The 27420-nt window shown below is 47.0% G+C and overlaps 1 protein-coding gene across 1 annotated transcript; it reads right to left on the reverse strand.

The window, feature by feature from the left end:
• On the reverse strand, positions 1-26385 carry TMEM214 (transmembrane protein 214). Its single transcript, XM_048516106.1, has 17 exons — positions 26169-26385; positions 25683-25888; positions 23034-23184; positions 19087-19221; positions 17756-17838; positions 16411-16516; positions 15098-15179; positions 14028-14129; positions 12554-12695; positions 10194-10285; positions 9151-9199; positions 7717-7830; positions 7474-7591; positions 7202-7298; positions 5203-5371; positions 3955-4106; positions 1-2117 (listed from the first exon to the last, which is right to left on the reverse strand). Exons 1-17 carry the CDS (start codon positions 26299-26301, stop codon positions 1991-1993), a joined length of 2058 nt encoding a protein of 685 aa, XP_048372063.1. The 5' UTR covers positions 26302-26385; the 3' UTR covers positions 1-1990.
• Positions 26386-27420: the final 1035 nt, after the last annotated feature.

Here is a 27420-nt window from a genome sequence, read left to right on the forward strand (position 1 = left end):
TTTTTTGTAATCCATCTTTATTATTGTTTATTGTAACGTTCCACTGCATTATTTTCAGTCTTGCAGTTCCTGCCTTACAATCTGTATTGTACTTTTTTTTGTGCAACGTTCTCTCATTTTTGATGGTTGTATGTATTACACTGTTCTCACTGCATTGTTTTATCATTGTAATCCACCTTGAGTCTCAGCGAGAAAAGCGGACAATAAAAGAAGTAAATAAATACACTTCATGCACACTGAATGAGGAAGAAAAAGGAGGAAGGCAGCAGCCCAGCCTCTGAAAGGACAATGAAGGGGCAGAGGATTTGGGGCCAGTGTTAAGGGAAGGAAGCTGGTGGCTCCAGTGTGCAGAAATTAGGGGGGGAGGGGGAGAGAGAGAGAGAGAGAGAGAAAGGAGACTTGGTCTAGCCTAAGAAACCATCTGATGCACAGGGCAAAGACAGACAACATTAAGGCAAGGATTGTAGCCAAACATATTTTCATTTATTGCACATGATGAGAGCGCCACAGAACTGTCATGACTTAGTCCCATTACCTTTGGAATTCCAACTGAATCAAGCAGCACAGCTCATAATCAGTGGTCAGACCCCCATAACAGCAGACAATGGGCTTCTCCCAAGTCCTGCTCTAACACACCTGCCCTGCAAATACACACCTGAGTCTGGCACCACAAAAGTGCCCGATGGACACTGAAGGGGCAAGCCCAACCTGCAAGCAGACAATCATGACAGACACTATGGATGAGTGTGCAACCCAACTTAAGAGACGCTTCCTCCAATTCATTATTTCCTCCAGCAAATCCGTCATGGCTCAGTCCCTGCCCATTAATTTCAAGGAGGAGACAGGAATACCCAGCAAGATCCATGCCACAGCACAGAGGCAGCCACAATCTAGTCCCAGCAGCCAAAAGGCTGCACTCACACTGTGTAACGCTCATGGGATAGTGCAGGACAGCATTCCTCCTTCACTCCAGGACAACTTTTAATTTAGTGAGGGGCGAGAAGAGAATTTAAACGGGGGGTGAGGAAATGCTATTAAAACCAGGACCCACTCCCACATCTTTGTGAGAATTGTTCATTTCCCTGCAAGCCGGGGGAGGGCGGCAAGAGTGGCGCTCCAGGGCTTGCAAGCTTATCTCCAGAGCCAAAAAGAGGAGCAAAACTTCTCTACTGATCTCACGTGGCTCCGATTTCTATTCACATGTCTAAAGGGCGACAAGCCAGCAGCTTCTTCCTGGATACAGAAAAAGGCAAAGGCAGCACTTGAGGGGAGTGGCAGAAGAGGCTTACAATCCTTGCTTTGACTGGGGGGGGGGGGAAGGCAGGGGAGAGTTGCTGGCTGCACCAAGACAGTCACTGACCAGTTGAAGGGTGCTGGCTGAGGTCTGGGATGCTGTGCATGAAGTCCATCTCCCAGATGAGGAGGGAATGGAAGGGGGATGAGCAAGAAAGTGTCACGAGCAAGCACAAGTCCTGGGGAATGACTTCAGGAAAAGAGGAATGGTGGGGGTAGGTGGAAGCACAGTTCCAAGAACTGAGGACAGGAATGGGAGCTCCATGCATAAAATGACAGGGAAGAGGACCACTCCATTTCTCTGGGAAAACAAAGCCAAACAGTTTACTCAGGAAGGAGAGAGGCAATGCTTTTCCACTTGCACCCCAGCGTCAAGCAGCCAGAGGGACAACTGGTCGGGGATTTCTGCATTGCTGCTTTAAAAGCTGTGGCTGACCCCATGATCCCATAGCAACAGCTAAGCAACAGGACCGACCAATAAGAAGGGGGCAACTAAGGCCTGAGCGAAGAACAGGGAGAACTGGCCTGCCGGTACGGTGGGTTCAGAACCCAGACGGACTCTGGCCCAGGCAAAGCAAGGCTTCACAGCAGGAGATCATCCCTGACCCTGAGGATCAGCATGAAGAACAAGTAGTTGGCACACACTGCTGGCACTCATACCAGCAGCAACCCAAACCTCCCGCCCAACTCCTGGATCTCAGTGGCCGGAGATAATGGCCAAGGCCCAGTCCTTGATGGCAACAGTTGTGTCCTGGAGGTATATCCACGAGGAATGGGTGAGGTTTGCCAATTGTCTTCTCAAGCAGTCCCACGTCCCTTCACCACTAGGAGGAGGAAAACAGAGATGGATCAGAGGTGAAATGTGCATTCTAGTCAGCACAGTATTAGCCCGGTGATTAAATTTATGCTCCAGCTTGCATTAAAATTCTAGAGACTGAAAACCAGCAGAGCTCCAGTTTCACAATTGCTAAGACGGATTAAATGGGAAAACATCCAGATTGCTGTCCTATCTATTACATATTGCGTCTTTGTCACTGTAAACGACAGTTTATGAAAAGATTACTGCATACATCATATTACTGCCATTTGCTGACCACAAACTGAATGTGTTCAGTATTCTTTTTCTGTATTCACGGTGGCTATAAGTTATACAGAGGAATGCAGCCAGGCTAACTGCTGGTCTGCTCCACCTATGCAGGCTGGAGCCAATGTGAAGAAATTAAAGGAGGGCTTGCTTGATGACTCCTCTCTCTGCGCCCCATGACTCAGGGTGGCGGCAAAATTGCAAAACTGGAAGGAGCCGAAAGCCTGTGCTTCTGCATAAGCAGCTGCCGAGTCAGCCCCATATGCCAACTTTGATCCGTCAAAAGCTGGAGGGGAAGCTGAAAGTCATTGACACCTGCTGCCTCCCCCTAGTACAGGGGTCTGGAACCTGCGGCTCCGGAGCCGCATGCGGCTCTTTCAGCCTCATGCTGCGGCTCCGCGTGGCCTGGAGGTCGGAGGGTAGCATGGGCATGTCCCTCCAGAGCAGCGCTGGAAGGAAAGGTGAGTGGAGGGGCCGAACCGGAAGTGGTTCCGTGTGGAGCTGCCTCTCCGGCTCGGTAGATCTTTGGGGCCATGGAAAATGGGTCCAAATGGCTCTTTGGGTGGTAAAGGTTGCCGACCCCTGCCCCAGTACCAAGATGCCCATGGTTTGCTAAAGGGGTTTGGCACCAGCTGTGGAAGAGCGCCTTCAACAAGGCAATCTGCCTATCCTTATAGTTTACAATAGGTCTAGTTCTGAGTAAACTTCACTAATCTTACTGTGCCACTGCAACTATTAAACATGGAGACCATTACAAACTGGTTTGTTTACATCCTGCATCCGCAAACACAGAGTGCCTGCATGATAGCAAGAGAAGGTAACAAACCAGAGCCCCGAGTTAATTGTCCGTTTGGCTGAAGAGCTTGGAACAGCATGGGTAGCATCTGCTGCGAATCTGTTATTGCTTATTTCATATAGTTCATTTTTTTTGAATGATGCACTTGGATGAGAAGTGCCCCCTACAACAATTGCTGGCCAACTCAGCTTATAAAATTCTAAGCAGGAATTTTTAAAGCTGCAATTTCCAGGAGGGTGGATTCTTCTAGAACATCCAGGTTTTGAATCCATGGGGATGTGACAGTACACAGTCCCAAGAACAATTAATACACTCCGTGGCATATCACCCTCACTGCCACAACTCTTCTGTCAATATCAGTCCCCCTCCTATGTATCCTAAATATTTGAAGGGATGTCATGTTGAAGATGGAGCAAGCTTGTTTTCTGCTGCTCCAGACACCATGACAAGGAATAATGGATTTGAGGTACAGGAAAAGATATTCCACTTAAACAATAGGAAGAACTTCTTCACAGTAAAGGCTGTTCAACAGTGGCATACACTGCCTCGGAGGATGGTGGAGCCTCCTCCTTTGGAGGTTTTTAAACACAGGCTGGCTGGCCATCTGTCAAGGGCACCTGTGCTTTGATTGTGTATTCCTGCATGGAATGTGGTTGGACTTGATGGCTTTTGTGGTCTCTTCCAACTGTACGATTCTACATATTTTTTGAGGGGTCTCCCTCTTTAGATCTGCCTCAAAGTCATTTTTGATAACCGTCAATTCATGCTTCAAAATGCTCACTTGCAAGAAGCCACCCAGAGTTGCCAGCCTTGCTCTAGCATCCCAGCAACGTAGTCCACAGCTGGCAGAAGATAGTTCCTCATGAGGAAGAGCAGCAGTTCCTTGAGGTGCTCAGCCAGGTGCAACACAGAATCGGGAAGGTGGGTCTGGAGCTGGCAGGAAAAGGAGAGAGAAGAAGATTCGGCTCAGCCACTTTCAGGGTGGACTGCTTGTAACAAAGTCCACATCATTAGCATACAGCTTACGGACTGTAATTATTCATTCTGGCCCCTGCCTTGAGAAGTTGGGTTGGATAAGAACAGATGCTGATTTCATGCACAGCATCCCTTTACGGGGCTCACCATAATGATACAGATCACACATAATTAGCTGGCAGAAAGGAGAACTAAAGCAGAGAGAAGGGAGCAGATACACAGCATCTGAAACTAATAATAGAAACAAAGACCCTTCCCTGATCTGGAGAATTAAGAGTCCCCCCTGAATAGCACAAACGGCACCCCCCACCTGTACCAGGAGCTGCTCCAGGTGTTTTGACATAGCCTTCGTGTCCCTTCCATCAGCTCCACTGAGCCTCTGAATGCTGCTTGTGATCCTTTCTCCACACCTTCCACTATTCCTCAGAGTTTTTACTGCCCCTTTCCTAGCTGTTCTCTTCTCTCACAGAACTGTTCAGAAGCCCCGCTGGACGTGGAGAACTGGGCGGCTTAATGCAAACGGCAGGAAAATATTCTCTGCACGAAGAGCTGGATACCTCACTCTTCAATTCCACTGAGTAGCGCTGGATGGCATGGATACAAAATCTGTCTTGACAGATTTAGGTCTGTATTGCTCCGTCAGTGTGGTCAGAACAATGAGCTGGGAAAACTGATCCACCTGGAAGTGGTGGCCACACAAAGCCCACTCTTGCGTGCTGTGGCTCCTTTCTTCCACCATTTCTGATAACACACTTCCTGTAAATATTCTGGGCTGTAACCTCCACCACCCCATACTACTTTCTCATTCCTTACCTCTACTTGGCACGCTGGGTAGGCAAATGGAGGGAGCTCTACCCTCGCCTGGCTGTTGTGGGTCTTCCGGGCTGTGTGGTATTGGTCTGGCAGTTTTTGCTCCTAACGTTTCATCTGCATCTGTTGTTCATGTTTTGAAATGTCAGGAGTAAAAACGACCAGACCACGGCCACCCAGCCTGGAAAACCCACAGCCACCAGTTCATTCCATATGTGAAAGTCCTTGACAATGCTATTCTTACCCATTCGATGAGCCTGGGAAGGTTGTCTCCGAGCCAGGCTAGCTGAGTAGAGCACTTCCTCGAGATGTACATGGTGGTCTCATTAGTCTTGGCCCAGACTAACTCCAGGTTAGGCCCCAAAACAGTCACCATGTGTGAGTAGTACAGGGGCACATTTGCTTCCAACCACCTGGAAGGGAAAGCATCTTTGTTTAGACATTAACACCCCGCTTCCCTTCCTGGCAGGGTCCCAAAGTGGTTACAGCAATGTCTCCTCATCTCCATTCTATCCTAACCACTACTCTGGGAGGGAGATTTGGCTGAGAGACAGCAGTGATTGGCTCAATGTCCCCCAGCAAGCTTTCATGGCCAAGTGGAGATTCAAACATGGGTCTCCCAGGCCATAGTATTACACTAACAGAATGATTTTTTCCCCTGGGGAAAAGGATGCCACCTCCATTCTAAGTCAGGCCTGAGGGGCGGAGAAGGTTTCTAAAAGAAGTTGCTTTAGATCAGCCGAAATGTTTGTCAATGTTTGTCAGCACTTTGCGCAATAACCTTTAACCCACAACAATGTATCTGATCTACTAGCAACCTACACCGCTTTCTTGAAGGACATGCATGGAGGTCACTGCAGTGTTCTCCAACGTGTCAGACCACCCAGTGAGACACGGCTATGTCAAGGCATCTAGGATATCCCTAAAATCATAGTGGATGTCTTACAATTGGAGGACTGTTCAGAAGCAGCAAAGTTAGAGTAAATAAAAGCATCTAGCAGTTGGGAGTACTATTCAGAAGCAAAAAAGTTAAGAGTAAAGGAGCAGCAGTTGTGTAGTGGTTAGGAGCAGATGTACTCTAATCTGGAGGAACCGGGTTTGATTCCCTGCTCTGCCGCTTGAGCTGTGAAGGCTTATCTGGGGAATTCACTCCCACACACACCAGCTGGGTGACCTTAGGCTAGTCACTGCTTTTCAGAGCTCTCTCAGCCCCACCCACCTCACAGAGTGTTTGTTGTGAGGGGGGAAGAGCAAGGAGATTGTAAATCTCTTTGAGTCTCCTACAGGAGAGAAAGAGGGGATATAAATCCAAACTCCTCCTCCACTTCTTCTAAATAAAAACATCTAGCAAATGTAACTGTATAGATCTGGGTTTATATCCTTTTGCCAAATATTTCAATTAGACATCTGTGAATCCTCATCTTACATCTGACCTAAAGCTATACACTTCAAATCTTGCCAGTCCAATAGGTCAGTCGAAAGCATTGTAGGGGAATTATCCTTACAACCTGACCACTTGTTGCTTAGCTGCTTGCAAAAGAAGACACAGGAAGAGTTGTGGAAACCTACACCACTCTTCCCATTTTTCATAGCAAAGGATAGAGGAGAAGAAGAGTTTGGATTTATATCCCACCTTTCTCTCCTGTAAGGAGACCCAAGGCGGCTTACAAACTTCTTTCCCTTCCTCTCCCCACAACAGACACCTTGTGAGGCAGGTGGGGCTGAGAGAGTTCCAAAGAACTGTGACTAGCTGAAGGTCGCCCAGCAAGAATGTAGGAGTGCGGAAACACATCAGGTTCACCAGATAAGCCTCTGCCACTCAGGTGGAGGAGTGGGGAATCAAACCCTGATCTCCAGATTAGAAGCCACCTGCTCTTAACCACTAAGAGGATAAAGGACAAGCCAGTGGTCAACCCGAGCTGGTTCTGCCAGCACGAATCGGAATCCATCTGTTCTGCCCAAGGAGCACAAGCAGCTGGCATGATCAGTCCCTGGACTGAAACAGTTGTGTACTGAAACCTTCACAACAGTGTCCATGAACCAAATGAATCAGCGCCTGAGCACATTTTGTCCTCTTAAATGAACTATGCCAGCTGCAGAATCTTAAGCTCTATGAAACCTATCAAGAGCCTCACCCATGCTAAGTGCTGAGCAACTATGCGCTCCTCATCCCCACCTGCCCTTAAGGGAAGGTACTTCTATTGTTCTTCTCTGCTGATGCAGATCAAGAGCAAGTCACTGACCTGTATCCTTTGAAAGAGTAATGGGAAACTTTGTTCCAGGCTTGCTGAGAAGCAGACAGGATGCCAGAATTGCGGAGGACGTGAGCAGAGGCAGAAGCTGTCAGGGGGAAAAAAAACCCGCAAGTCTCCTTGAGTGGGAGTGTGGTCAAGAGTAGCCTGCCCAGGCCAAGTCTCTCGATCCATAAAGGAAATAATTGGTTTCTCCTTCAAAGGCACATTTGAAGAAATCCCCCTCCCACACAGATCCCCTTTCTTCCTGAGAAAGGACCAACCTTGGAAGGAGCCGTGAGTTCTGATGTCATGCATCAAAAACCCCGTGGTAAACACCAGGATAACCAGCAGCAGCCGAAACCAGGGGAACCTGCTGCTTTTCATTTTGAGCAGCAAGGCCTGAAAAAGACAAAGTCAAAAGAGGAATCAAACAAGTTTAGTAGGGCAGGAAGACAAACACAAGATTCACTTAGGATCTGCTAGCCTCCAAACGCTGTCTTCTCCTTCCAAGCAAGGAAATTTACCTTACAGGTGGACCTGCAAGCAGCAACCTCCTGAGCACTGTTTGGTCCTTTCAGGGTCAGCTCTTCGTTCGTCACTTGAAAGGAATGGACTGTTTCCTGCAAAGATTTCCGCATCTGGAGAAGAAAAGGATCACAAACATTGCTTTGAAGTAGCAGCAGGAGGCATAGACTGAGCCCAGAGTCAGCCTTCAGGAGCTGCAGGGTCCAAGTATTGAAATGCCAGCCAGCCATTTGCCTTCAGTGAAGAAGGACGAGAAGAAGAACAAGAGTTGGATTTATATCCCCCCCTTCTTTCCTGTAAGGAGACTCAAAGGAGCTTACAAACTTCTTTCCCTCCCCCCCACCCACAACAAACACCCTGTGAGGTAGGTGGGGCTGAGAGAGCTCCAAAGAACTGTGAGTAGGCCAAGGTCACCCAGCTGGCATGTGTTGGAATGCACTAGCTCCGTGGTGGCGAACCTTTGGCACTCCAGATGTTATGGACTACAATTCCCATCAGCCCCTGCCAGCATGACCAATCAGCCATGCTGGCAGGGGCTGATGGGAATTGTAGTCCATAACATCTGGAGTGCCAAAGGTTCGCCACCACTGCACTAGCTAATCTAGTTCACCAGATAAGATTCCACAGCTCAAGTGGCAGAGTGGGGAATCAAACCCTGTTCTCCAGATTAGAGTGCACGTGTTCTTAACCACTAAGCCACACTGGCCAAGTTCCTTGCTTGAAAGAACCAGCCTACTCCACCAAGCAACCTAATGCTCCTAACGTGCAGAGTCAGTCACTCCAATCACAGCCACAGAGCTGACAGGCCAGCTACATGCTTGGCCCTGAGCTGACGCACAAGCTATGAAGTCCTATGGCTAGCATTTTTCTCAGCCTTCTAACCTATCCTATTTATCAGGCCTAAGATGAATAATAAATGTTTTAAACAAATACTGGTGGAAAAAGAAGAGGAATTTGGATTTATACCTCACCTTTCTCTGCTGTAAGAAGACTCAAGGTGTCTTACAAGCTCCTTTCCCTTCCTCTCCCCACAGCAGACACCTTGTGAGGTAGGTGGAGCTAGGAGAGTTCTGAAGAATTGTGACTAGCCCAAAGTCACCCAGCAGGAATGTGCAGAAACACACCTGGTTCACCAGATAAGCCTCTGCCACTCAGGTGGAGTAGTGAGGGGGGCCAAACCAGTTCTACAGATTAGAATCCACCTGCTCCAAACCACTACATCATACTAACTAGCTAGCTTAACTAAATACTCGTAATGTTATTAATACTTAGATGCATACTAAAATACTCTACCAAAAGCCATCTCCCCCTGCATCTGCTGACTGTTTTATGACAGCTCCACCTAGATCTGAACCCCCACCAGACAGGAACTGGGAATGCCCCTGGCCCCTTTCTCCATGCATGGCAAGTAACAGTGACCAAGGAACACAAACCTTTCTGGAAATGTCATTCCAGGATGCGCAAAGGTGATTGAGGAGCAGGCTGGGAAGGGAAAGCAAAACAAATATATTAGACACAGAGAGCCTCCACTGACAAATCAGGCCTGGTCACAGCGTTCTGCCACTGTGACGCAAAAGCTCGGCAGTGCGGGTGGAGACAGCTGGGCCCTGCACACAAGCGGACAGGCCACTTCACAGTTCTGCTTTCTCTTCAGCTATCTAGCAGATGGAATGCATAGAAGGGAAAGTGAACCCAAGGGCCTGAACACAGATATTTAATATGGGCTGAGGGGCAGAGGAACGAAGAGGATGCTGCGGACTGCCCAGGCCAAGAGTCCACTCCCTTTTAAAAAAATACTTTCTTGGCTTGCAGCTGAGAGCCTCCACTTCTCTTTGCTGCATCTGAACATATGACTACACGAAGCTGCCTTTGCACACATAATGTATTTGAGGATGGGGATAAGGGATAGCACTTGTATTTGAGGATGTATTTGAGGATGTATTTGAGGATGGGGATAGCACTTGTAGATGCTAGCACTGCCCATGATTAAGGGTGCTGGCACTCCTTCCCATATTGGTTACATATGGGCAGAAGCCTATCTAAAACCATTTCTAGAAAGATGAATCGAGATTGTCTGTATGTAAAATCACGAGTTCTATGGCGCTGCAATCCTCCTGTTTAGGATTCTAAGCACACCTTCTTGAGCCTCCTTTTAGTTAGTTTTGTTTCTTAGATTTCTATACAGCCCCCATCCCTGAAGGGCTCGGTGATTATTACAACATAAAATTCATACAATGCTGAATAAAGGAGCAAATCATACAAAAACACAGTAAACAAATAACATAAACTCCATCCAGTTAATAATCAATAAAACTTACTAAAACTCCATATAAAACAGCGGTTAATCATCTTTAGAAACCAGGAGGGCTAGAAATGTTTTTAAAAACACAAGTCAAAGCCGCAATCCAACTAGGATAATTCAGACAAGATGAATCAGGATCACAGAGGCAGCAGAAGGGCACTCGCCTATTCGCACCTGGACTGTGAAAGGTGTCTTATGTACAACTGTCTCCAGACGCTGGAGCTAAGAGGATCCAGGTTGAGGCAGTCGCTCAGGCAGTTCAGCAGCTGCACCGGGATAAGAGAAGAATTATTCTCAGAGGTCTAATAATCAGAAAGAGAACTCTGCAAAAGGGTCATTGATGAAGTCATGAGGCTATACTAGTTTCAAGAGCTGTGTGAACATCATGAAAGTTCAGGTTCCCCAAATGCTACTGCAGGCAGAAAAATATTGCTGTTCCCTAGCTCTGAGGTTCCCTGCCTCTCTCTGGCACACAAGGGAGAAGACATGGGTAGGGGAGGCAACACCTATGGAATATGTCATGTGTGTGCATTACATGCTGTCAAGTTGCTTCTGACTTATGGTGACCCTGTGAACTATTCATCTCCAAAATATCCTATTGTTAACAGTCTTACAAACTGAGGGCCATGGCTCACACTGGGTCTTTTCCTAATGCCTTCCACTTTTCCTAGCATTATTGGCTTTTCCACTAAGTATTATCTTCTAATACTCTGGTGCTGTTAATTCACATTCTGGATATCACTACTGTTCTTAGAACACCTGGAAGGGAATTTACCCTGGCATAATTATTCTAGGGCCTGACACTGATGGTCCTGGCTAGCCTGATCTCATCAGATCTTGGAAGCTAAGCAGGGCTTCCTGGTTACTATTTGAATGGGAGACCACCAGGGAAGTCCAGGGCTGCTAAGCAGAGGCAGACAATGGCTAACCACCTCTGTTCATCTCTTGCCTTGAAAAATCAGCCATCACACATCTGCAACTTGACTGCACTTTCCATTGTCAATTATTCTAGATGACTAGTTGCTCTAAGCCAGGGGTGTCCAACTCTGGCGCTTCAGATGTGCATGGACTACAATTCCCATCAGCCCCTGCTGGCATGGCTGATGGGAATTGTGAACCTCCATCACAAAATCTCCAAATTGAATACCCTCTGAAACCCTTCTGTACAAAAATGGCCAGGGAGGAGCTGCTTTCTTTCACATTGGCTGGTTCTTGCATGAATCATTTCAGGCATCAATTTCTTGGCTGCTGGACTACAAAGCAGAGAGGGAATGCAAAGCACAGGACTAGCCACTGTATTTCTCTGAAGCCCATCCCAAGCCCCAGGCCTCTAATTCACTGCATTCTTATGAAGGTTGTCAATTAACCATATGTATGTTAATCAATTAAATGGGCATAAAACAAATGTATAACAAAGTTCTGAAGAAAAACACAAACCTGCCTTATTTCGATGGAGCAGACTGTTGCCAGAATCTTTTCTGTTTTGTGTGACTCCCAGAATACCTTCAGCTAGAATGGTGTAGCGGTTAACAGCAGGTGGATTCTAATCTGGAGAACCGGGTTTGACTCCCCACTCCTCCACCTGAGTGGCAGAGGCTTATCTGGTGAACCAGATGAGCTTCCGCACTTCTACATTCCTGCTGGATGACCTTGGGCTAGTCACAGTTCTTTGGAACTCTCTCAGCCCCACCTACCTCACAAGGTGCCTATTGTGGAAAGAGGAAGGAAAAGGAGCTTGTATGCCACCTTGAGTCTCTCCTTACAGGAGAGAAAGGTGGGCTATAAATCCAAACCCTTCATGCCTCATCAGAAGAGGAAAGGAGGAGAAGAGGAGAACTCCGAAGGAAGAAATGGTGGCGACCTGCATGGGAATGGCTACTGCAGGCTCACCGAGTCAGGGACCAGGAAACCCTTGCAGTTGAGCTTTCAAAGGACAAGACCCTCACTTGGCAGCGCATCATCTGATGGAAGCAGCAAGCATCGGCTCTGCAGGCTCCATTCCTCAACCTCTTTTGAATACTAAAGAGAATGGATGTTCCAGGAGAAGGCCTGCAGTGTACGGGCTTTTAAGTATTGGGGGGGAAAAACTTTTAAAAGTAATGCACTTTTACTCCCAATCATTGGAAGAACCCTTTGACAGACTGTGAGGCCTTTGTGGTACAGAGAAGTAAACTGCAGTCCTACAGTTAAAGCTCTGCTCACCACCTGAGTTCAATCTCAACAGAAGTCAGTTTCAGGTAGTCGGGTCAAGGCTGACTCAGCCTTCCACTCTTCTGAGGTTGGTAAAATTAGCACCCACCTTGCTGGGGGTAAAGTGTAGACAACTGGAGAAGGCAACGGCAAACCCACACCCAGTAGAGAAACATGGTCATGCTTCCAGTAAAATGTTTGTGATATGAGCTGTTGCAGTGCTTGCTGGGAGGCTATACCTTTTTAGTCTAACTCATTAATTAGCTAGCTACCACAGCCATAAGAAACCTGATAGGCAAGGAAGAAGCAACACCTGGGCCTCTCTTAACCTGCCCCAGCCTCACCTCTTTTTTCATGTCATCAGGGCAGTTGAGAGTGGTCCTGGAGAGGAAGGAAGGGAAGTACGTATGTAGCGTGGTCTCTGGCTTGGCCCCAAAGGCCAGCACTTTCAGGCGGGGATACAATTGCCGTAGCTGCTCTTGGAGGCTGAGGAGAGAGAAAAATCACATCAGTCCACCATGCCTGGAAATGAGAAGGATTCCACCTTGTGCCAGGGGCAAAAGAAAGGCAAGTTCTGACTACTGGGGCTTTTCATAAGATTATCCAACCACACAATTGCAGTCTGTAACCAGAACATTTTCCCTTCAGTCTGAAGAGACAGCTTCCCCTACAAGAATACAACTCTTCTCCTGGCCAAATCTAGACACCTGCCTCCAGCCCCATGGCTCTACTCCACATGGTCACGGGAAACGGCAAAGGTCAGGTTGCACTTCCGCGACAGATAGGTCAAACCTGCTTGCAGGCCTGTGGGTAGGAGAATGGCTGCTTTGATCTAGCACAGTGGCGGCGAACCTTTGGCACTCCAGATGTTATGGACTACAATTCCCATCAGCCCCTGCCAATTGGAAATTCTGGCAGGGGCTGATGAAGTATGATCCGCCCTGGAGATAGGTCACTCCCTGTCTACTTCTGGTCACACTCTATAGGACCAACAGTTTTCTGCCTCTCAAGAGCCTTATGGATAGTTTTACAGTGCAATCCAAGATGGTAGAATATAAAATGTTTAAAACGATTACTCACAACAAACAGCAGCTCAGAAGGCTGAAGGTGATATCATCCCTTAATTCTACTTTACCATATGCTTTAAAACGTATATTAGACATTCCTGTCAATCTGTCCATAATCTTGGCAGTACGGTGTGACACAAATACAATAAATAATTGAGGGAAATTTATGATTACTGAGAACCCCCATCCGTTCCTCAGCAACTATTTTAACGCTGTACCCTTGAAGAAATACATTACGGATACAAGAACCTGTAACTATCACATCATGAATGGAAAGCTACCTCAATTCTTGCTATTTCAAACCTCTTTTGTGATGCTGGAGGATTATTAATCTTCCTCTGAACACTATAAAGAATGGGAATGGAGCAGACTGGATTCTATTGCCATTGTGAAGGTATTTTACATCACTGTCTGACCTTTTGCAGGTATAATATGAATACTGTTCATTACGGATACGTGCCAACAGTCATACTATTGTAACCAATTTTACTAAGTAGGTTCAATCAGGGAAAAGTCTGCACGTTTGGCACTTTGCCTTCCTTTCTTAAAACACTGTTTCTGCTCTGTGGAGCCTTCACTCCGAAAAATTATGCTCACCTACCATGCCTGGCTGGAAGTGCGTCATACCAGGACCAGGCTCTTCACTCTGCAACCTCCCTGTGCTACTCAGGACACCCCGAGGACCCTCCCATCTGCACAAGCGGTGCGAAACAAAGTGGGTAGAGGCCACATTTCCCACATGCTGCTATACCTGGGTGGTAAAGAGTTGTTGGGCACGAAGGCAAAGTCCAAAATGGGGAAGAAGTCTTTGGGTCCAATCATGCCAAAGCCTTTTGTCAAGTTGGGGTGCATCCTGTAAGAAAGTAAGCATGGCATGTCAGAGGGAACAGCCCCAGCACTAAGCACAAAGAGCATAAGTGCTTTCCCAGTCATTTCCAGGACTTGGACACCAGAATCAACCCACCAGTCTCACTCACTACCATAAAATGCCACTTTCATGACTCATCCTGGCTCCTTCTTGCTACTGATTCTGGTAAGCTTTTCTAGGAATAGGTGATGCCAGTTTTCTGGGCTGTCTGGCTGAGGTCTGGTAGTTTTTGCTCCTAATGTTTCACCTGCATCTATGGCTGGCGTTTTTAAAAATCAGATGTGCTTCTCTTGGAGGCACAGAAAGTCTTTGACAATATATCTTTCTTGGAGCTTCATTCACCAGCACCACAGGGCCTGTGGCATAGGCAGATGCCCCCCAACAAACCTAGAACCCAGTGCTCATGAGGATATGCTTCTGCAGTTTATGGACTGAACAGACATGAATTCTTGCTCTTGGCAAGAAAAGTACATTGATCCTGCACAAGTGACTGGAGACAACACCCCCCCTTGGATTGGATGTGCCAGTGCTGACAGCCAGATCATTCAACAGCTAAACACCACAAACGTTCAACTGTATGAGAGAGGAAGCAGATATTAAAATGTCGCATAGTCCAAAGAGAGCAGATAGAGAATAATTCTTGTCTCTCAGCATAAGACTAGAACAGTGGTTCTCAACCTGTGGGTCGCGACCCCTTTGGGGGTGGAACGACCCTTTCACAGGGGTCGCCTAAGACCCTCTGCATCAGTGTTCTCCATCTGTAAAATGGATAAATGTTAGGGTTGGGGATCACCACAACATGAGGAGCGGCATTAGGAAGGTTGAGAACCACTGGACTAGAATGTGCTCCCTCAAAGCTGACAAGGATAAGATTCAGGATATCCCATGATGGCTGCCAACAAGATGCAGCCTGATGTTGCACCCCACCCACCCACCTCCACACGGAAACTCACATCAACAGCCGATCCAAGTAGGTGATGGCATATGGGGAGAGGGATTTGATGCCCAGAACAGGAAGCATAATGCTGAGCCACACTGCAGAGGAAAAGGATGGCACAGCAGCATTCAGTTAGGGATGAACATGCTCTTTCACAGCGGAAAGGGAGAGCCACGTATCCAGTGACCAGTGGCAAAATGTCTACACTATCTGCATAAGGCAGGGCAGTACCTCGAGAGGCAGCTCAAATCCAATACTGGGAAATGAATCAAGACTGAGCTAGTAAAAAAATATCAAACCACTCATCTTAAATGCTTCCCTATGGATAGTTTTTGGGGGCGGTTACTGGTCGTTATAGTGCTCTGTGAGGGTCCATGAACACAGCTTGTTTTCTTCTCTCTTGCATTACTTTTCTTCACTCTGCCTCAATACACTACAGCTAAATTCTATGTAGATTCAGAAGTTCCATTATGGTAAATGACACACACTGTTTAAGCTGTTAAAGGGTTTAGTTCTCCTCCTCCAACTTCCCACTCTGATCAATTATGCTCTGCAACAGATTTCTGCTGCCTTTGCTGTCAATTCTCACTCCTCCTCGTTAATAGGAAGCAACAGCAAAGTCCATCTGCTTCTTAAGTAAGCGGAGAGCTTACTTCAGTAATTGTTAAACAGGAGAGCGGTGTTACACCTGGCACAAGTGCAGGTAGTGGTAGGCTACATTAAGACTGCACCACAAGAAGCTGCCTGCCAACAACTCAGACCCTTGATCCATCAAATTTGCTACTATCCACTCAGACTGGCTGGGGCTTTCCAGGGTCTCAGGTAAATGTCTTCCACATCACCTGACAGTTCTTTAACAGGAGAAGCTGGGAATTAAACCTGGGAGCTTCTGCCTGCAAAAGCAGGTTTTTTTCTACTAAGCCACAGACCCCATCCTGAGTGTCACCTGCTTCCACCACAAGAGCACTAGGCTCACAAAAGAGTACTGTTTGATAAACATTGCGGCTTCTGCAAAGGCTTTGGGGTTCTACGTGGACGTTGGAGGCAGCTGGAGTTTTTCAGGTTTGGGTTTAATAGACCTGAAAAATTCTGAATATCTCAAAAAGTCAAATCCACCCCCATCCCCCATACCAACATGGGGACCTGGCTTCGTTGAAATTTTCTGGGTCTATTAAACCCCCAAAATGCTGAAAAAATGGTGTATTAAACCCCCTAAATTGTGGTATGGGCTGCCAGAATGCTCTACATGAACATTCACCTAAAAGGGACACTGTTCTATGAAGTACACAGGATTGATTTGGACAGGGTCACTGGCCCTGTTCTACTTACCTTTAAGTCCTTCTGTAAGATCAGTAAATCCAGCTTGCCCCAAGGCCCACATGATGGTGAGACATTTGGCCGGTCGGTTTTGACAAGATCTCAAGAGCTCGAGATACTGAGGCAAAAAGGCAAAAGACAGCAGCATGAACCCAGAACTCTCAGGGCGGGAAGGATGCAGAGTTGCTTTCTGAGAAAATCCCCAGGCCACAGCAGCAAATCCCATTGTAAGCGTACAACCTGCAGTCTTCAGATACAAGATACTGCCAGCTTATTCTGAGGTGGGGACATGGCATATAATCTGCACCACAAATGCTGGTCTACTTGTTTACCACAAGACCTCTGGGATGGGCTTTCCAAGGACAGCAGGCTATGACATCAGTATGTTTCTGTTAGAATATCTGGCATCCACTGTGATTCTTCCCATTAAGTTATTGCAGGCGTAAGATAGCTGCACCATTTGGTTTGTTTCTGTTAATGCAGGGCAGGCAAACTGTTAATGGGTTGCTTGGGGGTCACCTTCATTGTCTGCATATTATGGTGTAGCTTTGTATGCTCCACTCCACTTTCTTTTTTTGATTATTGTGTAAGCTTGTTTGCTTGTGCCTTTTGCACATTACTAATTTTTGTCTTCCTCTTTTGTTGAGAACATTTTGTGGCCTAACATTTTATATCTAGCATCTCATTAAAGGATAATTCCTTTTTTATAACTGTTACATTTTAGTCTGCTGAGATCTGGGTAATTTCAGTTCTTCTATCGGTCTTTTCTCCTTGCTATAGTCCTTCCTCTCCATCCCCCAAGAATTACTCTAGCAAAAATGCTGGAGCTGCTTCCAGGCACACAAAACTGGAAAGCCTGAGTGCTCCCAAAGGTTCACACAAAATTTTAAGAACATAAGAAAGAGCCTGCTGGATCAGAACAGAGTCCATCTAGTCCCGCACTCTGCTATTCACAGTGGCCCACCAGATACCTTTGGGAGCTCACATGCAGGATGTGAAAGCAATGGCCTTCTGCTGCTGCTGCTGCTGCTGCTCCCGAGCACCTGGTCTGCTAAGGCATTTGCAATCTCAGATCAAGGAGGATCAAGATTGGTAGCCATAGATCGACTTCTCCTCCATAAATCTGTCCAAGCCCCTTTTAAAGCTATCCAGGTCAGATTTTGACAGGCGCAGCAATGCTACCATGTGACTCACATGGAAATGGAGTGAACCCAATCTATAACGGGAGTGCAAGAATGACTTCGGTCGATTAAAAACAACAACTGAGAACTCAAGGAGGTGTGAACGGCTGAAGGAACTTCCACAGCAAACCAAAGCAGCTTATGCAACTTGAGGCTATGTAATCCCAGCTGCTCACCTTGCCTAAATTCACTGTGGCCACTTTAGGTCTGTCTAACAGCACTGCTTGTATGCAGATCCTGTATCCGTGCAGTGACTCCCCTGGAAAGCAAGCACAGCGAAGGAGGACAATTAGGAACAATAGAGCAGGGCTTACAAGGTCGGGACTCGGACACTCTCTGTCGATGTGCCATACGTACTTGCAGCAATTGTGGGACTGAGAAGGCTTTGCCACACACCTATGCCTGCCAGCATTCATGGGCGTTCTGCCAACTGCTAACCCTAAAGCAATGATAGCGAACCTTTTCGAGACCGAGTGCCCAAACTGCAACCCAAAACCCATTTATTTATCGCAAAGTGCCAACGTGGCAATTTAATACTGAGTACTGAGTATTTAAGTACCTGAATACTGAGGTTTAAGTTTAGAAAAAAATGGTTGGCTTTGCTCTGCACCTCTCTAGCATCTTTGCCTCCTCTGCCTCTGCCCCCACTTCGGGCAGCAGCCACCTGGAGAACAGGCACCAGGCTCGCCGGTCGAGTCCTCCCTGCTTGCCGCAGCACACGCCCATCATGCCCAGCGGCCCAGACAAGCCTAGGGGTGTGGGGGGGCACACAATTTTCTGCCCCCCATATGATTAGCGTTTACCACCGCTGCCCTTAAGTATAGACAGAAACAGAGGAACCTCTGCCCTCTCCCCAACCCATGTATTACTACCTACAGGTTCCTTCAGGCTGAAGGCACATCCCACCTTGACTTGCCTCTCTGGAAAATCAACAAGTACCTCACAGTTCCACTCAGGTCACAGAAGCCATGAGCAACAACAACTGCAAATCATCTCCCGCTTCTGAACAAACAGCTTTCCCATTCTTGCTTGTCTACCTTCAAAAAGATCTCCCATCTCTCCCCCTTCTGGCTGGAAGTGGCACAACCCCTCTAATTCTTCACTGCATCTTCCCAATTCAGATCCTGCCTCTGACTCTCAAGTGAGGCTTCCCTCACTATAAATTGCAGCCCTTCCCAACGTAGCCGTGGATCAGAGAACACACACATACTCAGGACTAGTTACTGGGGCTGGGAATCCCTAAACAACTGACCCCCATTCCTCTTGCCAGCAAAGTGGCCCCACTGGTCTGGCCGTGGGAATCAGCTCCAGAGATCACGGTTGCCGATTTTAGTGTCTCTTCCTTCATCCTCCACATCTGTTGCCATCCACTCAATTTCTTGCCCTTAACGGTCCCACAACGCAGTATCTGAATTTGGCTCCATTATAGCTTGTTGAACCCTTCAGAAGAGTGTGTGTGGCAGAACCTTTCACCCAAAAGTTTATTCCCCGAGCTTTGCTTGCTCACCAAGCGTCTTGTCCAGCTCTTGCAACATTGTGTAAATACAGTGGTCAAAGAAAAGCTCCAGAACGCCCCCGGATTTCGACAGCAGAGACTTGATTATGCTCCTCAGCTCCTTGTTCACAAGGCAATAGGGATAGTCTGTAGCCAGAGGAAGGATTTATAAAGTCAGCATTCATTGCCATTAAAACTTCCCCACCTTTGGACCTAGAAACAAACACCAGTTTGGGAGAGAGGTTCCATTTTTCAAGGGAACAGCAACTGTTTCATGTGAGGGGACCTGAACTAATGCTCTGCTTTGTATGCTGTCTTAACACAAAGACTGCATTCACTGTCAGGAATGTATGTGGATGTCCCTGGCTCACCTTAACAAAATGGAAGAAAATACTGCTGCTTCCTCAAGGCAGTAATCCTAATTCCAGAGCTCATCAGTAGTGCTACAAAATTCAAAAAGCAATGCCCAAATCAACTAACAAGGCTCATATTCGACTGAAGATTTTACTAGCAATGCTGGACTTTAACATGGACTTTAAGCAGCACCCGGTATTTTTTTTAAATCAAAATTTCTGGCCTGTGTCCCCCAGTAACAAAACCTTAACCTACAGAATGCAGCGAGATATCTTGCACAAACCTCTCCCTGCCCCCTCCCCTAGGCCTGAGCCCCCCCATGAACATCTCAGACCAAGTTGCTGCACAATTACCAAAGTCAGTCTACAGCTAAGCTGCAATGTCCACATTCCTGTGGACTTTGGACCGGGCAGCTTGACATTACTTGAACTTTAGGCTCAGCCTGCTGGAAAACACTGTGCTTGAGAAAGCCCACGTGTAGTCCAGGAAACAAAGGATGCATTATTGATTTATTATGTTTCTATGCCCCCTTCATCTGAGTCCTGCTCAAGGCACCTGGTAATTAAAAAAACACGCTACTAAGACACAAGTAGTATTAAACCTACCTACAAAATAAAGCACACCATTAAAAAGCTGCTAAGATAAACCTCTAATTAAGAGCCTGGGTAGAAAGATGCATTGAAGCCTGGCACCTAAAAGAAAATGAACTAGCCATCAGGCAAGCCTCAGGAGAGATAGTATTTCAAAGGTGAGGTGCCACCACAGAAAATGCCCCGTCACTCACCTCTGAAGTCCGAGGGGCAGAGAGCAGGGATTGAGAGGCAGATCTTACCTGGTGGCCTGAATACTATGAGGTACCCTGGCCCCAACCCACTCAGGCCCTTAATGATAAGAGCCAGCACTTTGCATTGTGGGTAGCCAATGCAAATCTTTTGGCACAGGGGTGATTCGATTCCTGTAACCAACCCAACAGTTGCCTGATTGTAGCATTTTGGACAAACTGAAGTTTCTGAACCCCTTTCAAAGTTATCTAACTTGGATGTGACCAGAGCATGGATCACTGTAGCCAGATCACTTTTTGAGGAACAACCATAGCTGGCAAACCCGCAGGAGCCGATAAAAGGTGCTACATGCCGTGGAGAACACCTGAGCTTCCAACTGTAGGGCAGGATGTATCTGTAGGGCAGGATGTATCCACAAGCCATGAGCTTGCTCTCCTTCAGGGAGGGCATCCCTCTGCAGGCCAGACTGGCTCTGCAATCAACAAGCAGCTTCTCCACTGACCAACAGCACCTCAGACTTGGCTGGACTTTCCCTTTCCAGGGACAGACCAAGACCCTGTTCACAGAATCAAATGCCCCCTTTAGATCCAGAAAGGCCACACTTAGTTTAATAGAACTGTTCTTTGAGTATTTGTTGGCTAGGTGGGCCAAGACAATTGCAGGCTTATGATCTGAGTGTTGACTGCCCCCTTAGGAGAATCCCACTTGTTCGGGGCCAACAATGCTACTTTGCTTTGCCCATGCCTCTAGTCTAAACAAGAGAAGTTTAGCATATATCTTCCCTATAATAGAAAGCAGACTGATGGAACGATAATTTGCTGGATCGTTTTGGTCACTTTTTAAAAATATTGGGACGAGCATGGAGGAGGTCCATGCCTTGGGCATTATCCCCTTATCGTTGATCTTTGTAAAAAGATCAGCAAGCAAGTTTGCCCACCATATTGGATTTGATTTCAATATTAATTCCCGAGGGGATAATGGCATCACTGCCTGGAGCCTTGTTTGACTTTAGATTTTGTAACATGGGGATGATCTCTTGGCAAAGTAAGCTTAGATCCCAAAATTCCAATTCCACTACAAGAGGAGTTGGTTATCGTCCTTAGCTTGGGTGAAGTTTGTTTCAGCAAACACTTTCAAAAAATGCTCAGCCCATCTCTCTAAGGTAATGACTGTCCTGGATGGTCCAGGGCAGTGGTGGCAGACCTATGGCACTCCAGATGTTCACAGACTACAATTCCCATCAGTCCCTGCCAGCATGGCCAACCTGGCTGTCTAATCTAGACTACACTACGCTGGCTCTCAAGAAGAATGCCTTCCTATTGCCACTGTTTTGGGGGTATGTTTCATCAGAACCAAAGCAGAACAAACACATTTAGGAATCTACAGAGACACAGAGCACTACTGAAAATGCGAATTTTTTACAGCTTCCAAGAGCAGAATGCATTATCTAGTACAGGGGTAGGGAACCTGCGGCTCTCCAGATGTTCAAGAACTACAATCCCCATCAGCCTCTGTCAGCATGGCCAATTGGCCATGCTGGTAGGGGCTGATGGGAATTGTAGTTCCTGAACATCTGGAGAGCCGCAGGTTCCCTACCCCTGATCTAGTACAACAGCAACCCTGAGAATTTTATTTCTTAAAGTCAAGTTTCTAGTCTTAATGACTAAAGATGGTAAGTTTTCAGACACAGGAAACACACAGAAAAAAAAAAGAAAACTCTAGAGTTTCAAGGGTCACTTAGTAGGAAATGGGGAGAGAAGAGCTAATTACTGTGTCTGCAAATACCAAGCATCGCTTTTTCTGTAAAGTAAAACATAACAAAATGCAATTATCTGAAGAAAAATTAAAAGGATTTCTTGCATCAACTGAAGAATCATATGAATTCCCAAAGTGCAAGAAGGTGGGCAATATTTCTCTTATTTATGGCATACACTTCAATTGCAAAAATCTGGAATTTCTGACTGCAGAATTCTAAAGGTAGTTGACAGCACATCAACAAGGACAACACTAGCATTTCTCTCACTATCCTTTTAAAGAATTATTGGTCTAGCAGAACATTGCACAAGAGCTGTGACGGTAACAAACTATGTGAGCATTTTGGAGAACACCAGGGTTTGCAATACAGGTGTCTGTAAGTGAAATATAGGTGTGGTAAGGGCAGGTTTCAAGACACACACACCTCATTCCCTCTGATCAACAACATAAGCAATGGGGTGCAGTGTGGTTTCCAGGCTGTATGGCCGTGTTCTAGCAGCATTCTCTCCTGACGTTTTGCCTGCATCTGCGGCTAGCATCTTCAGAGGATCTGATAGTAGGAAAGCAAGTGGAGTATATATACCTGTTGGAGTATCCAGTGTTGGCTACCAGTGTTGAAAAACACTAGAGTCAAGACAGTGACTAATCAGCTCCACACAAACACAGGATGATTATAGACAGTAAACAATCAAAGGGAACAAAGGCCAGGCTACTTCTATTCAGATGACCTCACCTATTGACCTTGCTATCTTCATTGTTACTCACAGGCTAATGGGTGAATCCCACTCAACACATGTAAATCTAGCTTGCTAATTGCACCCTTTACTTGTTAACAGACAATGACTCTTTCCCCCACCCTGGATACTCCAACAGGTATATATACTCCACTTGTTTTCCTACTATCAGATCCTCTGAAGATGCCAGCCACAGATGCAGGCAAAATGTCAGGAGAGAATGCTGCTAGAACACGGCCATACAGCCCGGAAACCACACAGCACCCCAGTGATTCCGGCTGGGAAAGCCTTCGACAATACATTGAACATAAGCAAAATTCAAGGCACTACTGACCATGAGGGTGCTGGCTAAGTGTGGGGTCACTCCTAGGAGCCTGCAGCTTGTAGTTCAGATATCCGGCCAGGTCTTTGACCCACACAGAAGGATTCTCTGGGAACATGCTCAAGCTTTTGTCCAGCTCTTTCTGGAGTTCTGACAAGTCAAGCTGCAGAAAGAAGAGTTAAAGGAACACTGGGAAGGGTGACAACTGGTACAACAGTCAGAATCTGAAGTGTTTCTGTAGGAAACTTGCAGGAAGAAGTAATATAAAGTTGCCTTTTTCGGAATCAAGGTATGGGTTCACCTGGCTCAGCCTTGCCCGAGGGGTACTCAGCTCTTTTACAGAGCCTGCTACTGGAGAACGTTAGACTGCCCAGGACTTAAATTGCTTGCACCGTTTGGCTACAAACCAGGTCCCAGCATCAACTCTTATCCCGCCTTCTCCAGGATTGACTTAATCTCTTTGCCTCCAAGCCCCAACACTCCTTTCAATGTGGCAACTTTGTCAGGATAGAGCTTGGTGCTACAGAAGCTCCAAGAAATAGGAAAGAGACAGCCAAGTGGTTTGGAGACTCCATGCCTCAGAGACAGCCTCTTTTTTTTTTTTTTAGAATCATAAAGTTGGAAGAGACCCCAAGGACCATCATGTCCAACTCCCTGCAATGCAGGAACACACAAATCACTTCTGACAGATGGCCATCCAGCCTGTTTAAAAACCTCCATAGAAGGAGGCTCCACAACTCTCCTAGGCAGTGAATTCCATGGTCGAATAGCCCTGAGAGTTAGGAAGCTCTTCCTAATGTTTAGATGGAATCTCTTTTCCTGCACCTTGAATCCATTATCCATTTAAAGGCCATGATGGAACATGTACCAAAGAGCACCCACCAGGGATCAAGGAACAAGAGCATTCTTAGCAGCTCTGTCTCCACCCAGCCAGCCTGGAGCAATCAGGGAGGGGAGATCAGGCAGTTCTGGAACACGGCTTCCTTCCCCCACTTGGAGTCAATTCCTATCTTAGCTGGTGTGTGCGCTATTTCCTCTCTACTCTCTATCTCTGCTACTCCAACAGAGAGACAGCACACCTCCAGCTCATTGATTAGGTAAGGCAGAAGACGCTTACCGCTTCCACCTTCCTCTAAGCCAAGCAATATTTCTTGGTCTCATTTCAGTATGACACCACTAGACAGCTGTAGCACAATAAAACAAAATAAGAGCTACTGCAGCAAAAAAAAACAATAAAAATGACACCTGAAAGGCAAACAATATGTATTTCAACATGAGCTTTCATGCTGTTGGTAAGAAGCTGCTGCACTTTTATTTTACCACTGGAGAATAACACATAACACTTGGAACAAACTTTTCTATATATGCTAAAGGATATTTCCTGCTGTTTTAGCAAGCCATGTTTTTAAAAACATTTGCAACAGACTGAGATCAAGAGTGAACTAAACACACTGGAGGACAGAAAGGCCCACATCATAAAGACAAGCACTGCTTTAAGTCAACAACTGGGCAGCAAAGTCTTCTCTTTCCACACCACCATAGCTACTGGAATGACCCTTCAAAGACATTGCCCCACAAGCAGCCAAGAGACTGGATGAGATGGCAGCAGTGGGGAAATCCGCTTCTTGCGTGTCAATAGGATCTTTCTCAGATTTCAGTAACTGAGCAGTTGTCAGACTCCTCCACAGGCAAGCAGATTAGGAAGCAAAGCAGCAGCTTACAATATCTAAAAGGCCAATACAAATAACCCCCCAACCCGATCTACAGCAGCCTAACCAGGCTATGCTTTAGAGACATGGTGTTCTTTTCTGTGCCCCTCAGTTGCAAATGTTCCCCCTCACAGTGGAGGCAATGGGGTGCCTACTGTTCAATTCGCACACTTTTTCACATGCAGCTGGATCAAGTGGAGGTTTCTAAATAAAGCAACACCTACTGGTGCAGCCTCTAGATTTAGTTCCTTTTAAATCTTCAAAGGTTTAGGTCATGAACACTTCCCAACTTAACATTTTATTAGATGAAGAATTACTGAGAAGATAGAGTAATGCAACTCAAAAAAATGTAAATGTAAGCAGCAAGTGCCATTCAAAGGACAGGAAGAGATTCCACCTAGGAAGAACTTCTTGACAGTAAGGGCTATTCGACAGTGGAATACACTGCCTCAGCAGAGGGGGGATGGAGTCTCCTTCTTTGGAGATTTTAAACTGAGCCTGGATGGCCATCTGTCAGGAGTGCTTTGACTGTGCATTCCTGCATGGCAGGGTGTTGGACTGGATGGCCCTTATGGTCTCTTCCAGCCCTATGATTCTATATGCATTGGAGTAAAATTTTGAGAACGTTTTTTAAAAAATTAGCTTCTTCTAGACTTCTTCCTACAGATGAGTGAAATATTTGATCCAGGATGCAAAACCACTACAAATTCCTTCTGCAGGCTGAATTCTTTATTTACAATAAGTCATAGGAGCACTTTTCTCTCTGCAGGGAAAGGGGCAATGAACAAAACAAGCTGTGGTCTAAAGCACTGGTCTTGCCCACCCTTTGGTAAAAGAACTGCTGGTCCCACACAGGTGAACTACTGGAGTAGAAACCAGCAACACAACCTGTTCTGCTGCTCCACTCTCCCGTGCACTCAAATGTCTCAGCCGCTGAAAGAGCACCACTTACTGCTTTCAGAGCATCCTCCAGTGACCGAAACTGGCCTTGTTTGTGCCCTAAATCTCCAGCTGATAGTTTCTTGGCGGGTTTCCCCAGGTTTTGCTTTTTCTGCTGAGGCTGCTGCCCCTGGGGTGGTGGCACCTGCTCTTTGTTCTGCTTCTTCATGGTCTTCTCAAATGCAAGCTCAAAGAGGGTTTCTGACGGCGCCAGAGGCACTACCAAAAAGGCAAGACAGAGACCAGTTAGATACGATTCTTTCCGCAGGCCGAACGGGAGGTGGGGCAGCAGGGCTGCTCGAGACCCCAAGTGCGCTGGCCTTAGCTGTCATCCCAACTTTACCCGAGACAAACAAAACCCCAGAACCGACAGGGTGCGGCCATCGCACGCCCCCACCCAACTCTCACATACCAGGGGAGACTGCCTTAAAACAGGGAGGTTCCTCTGAGCAGCCTGACCAGACATACAGCCCCCGCCCCCCATCTTCCCCTTACTCACGGGAGGAGGCCAGACCACGACCCCCATTGGCCTCGCCGAGCGCTTTCCGCCCCGCGGGACCATTGCCGCTGCCTCCCGGGCCCCGCCGGCTGGGCTTCCGCACCACTTCCCAGCGCCCCGCCGTCGCCGCCATGGGGCACCCCCTTTTCCCAGTTCTTTTTATTCTCCGAAGAGACCCCACAACCCACACCCAGCCCGACCAAGGCGCACGCGCAAAAAGAGAGGGGAGGAGGAAAAAAGAAACAGAGCGCGTTCCCAGAACTCGGAGGCCACGCCCTACAGCCTCCATGATTGGCTCGCCGACCGCCCCACCCCTTACGCGCAAGCCCGAGCTATACGTTAGTTTTGCCACGTCTCTCTGAGCTCCGCCCCCACAGGCCATATGACTTATTCTTTTTGCTGGAGGCCCACCCACTTCTGCCTTCACTCCGCTTTCAATGGGCGACTGCCCCTCTCTGTGTTCCTTCTGGCCTCTCCTTTCTTCTCTGAAGTTGCCGACGCACATTTCCGCTCTTACCTATTCACAGCGCAGATCTCTGCCCCGATCCGCTTCCCATCTAAATTGTTCTGACGAAAGGAGGAAGTCACTGGGAATTAGCGGAAAAAGTGGCGTTCGTTCCGGACGCACGTGCTTGAGCTTCTTTTCAATAGGAAACAGGAACTGGAAGGTGGGAAACGTTGATTTCGAAGAGAGATTTGGTGACACCGCCCAGGTGTTTTGAGAGGTTATCCAGAAGTAAAGGACAGCAAGGGCAGAGTCGTCTGAAGGAACAGTTACCGGAGAATTTTGAAAGGCTGAGAATGAGCTTCAGGAGTGAAGGGGGGCCTGAGATACAGCGCAGTGATGAAGCCTCGTGTGGGACAGGCAACCAGAGGCCCAAGCAGCATATGAAGATGAAGTGTTTTGGAGCAGCTAGGAAGCCACTGTGAAAATCGGGAGGAACTGAAGATTTTGGCAAGGTGGGAGCTTGGAAAAGGCAGACTGGACAACAATTGCTAGAGCTAAGGAAGTGCTGCATAAAATACTAGTCTGAAAGGAACTGAGCAACCTAAGACAAAGTACCAACTTGTAGGATAAAAAACTGCTGCCTCCAAATAAAAAATTGGGACATTCAAAAAACCGCGCATTGGGATTTAGAAATCCGGAATTAACCAGAAAGAACTGGAGCATAGCCTAAGTATTAACATGACACATTAAGAGGTACAAAAATTACTTAATAGGACCCTTCTCACAGAACATTATACACAGCAG

The sequence above is a fragment of the Sphaerodactylus townsendi genome, linkage group LG01 (assembly GCF_021028975.2).
Source record: "Sphaerodactylus townsendi isolate TG3544 linkage group LG01, MPM_Stown_v2.3, whole genome shotgun sequence".
NCBI lineage: Eukaryota > Metazoa > Chordata > Lepidosauria > Squamata > Sphaerodactylidae > Sphaerodactylus > Sphaerodactylus townsendi.

Coding starts and splice junctions, on each gene's coding strand:
- TMEM214 (XM_048516106.1), bottom strand. CDS start 26,301: ATGGCGGCGACGGCGGGGCGCTGGGAAGTGGTGCGGAAGCCCAGCCGG. Junction 10,286..12,553: donor CTGATGACATGAAAAAAGAG/GTGAGGCTGGGG, acceptor ATCCCGGTGCAG/CTGCTGAACTGCCTGAGCGA. Junction 9,200..10,193: donor AGACACCTTTCACAGTCCAG/GTGCGAATAGGC, acceptor TTCCCTTCCCAG/CCTGCTCCTCAATCACCTTT.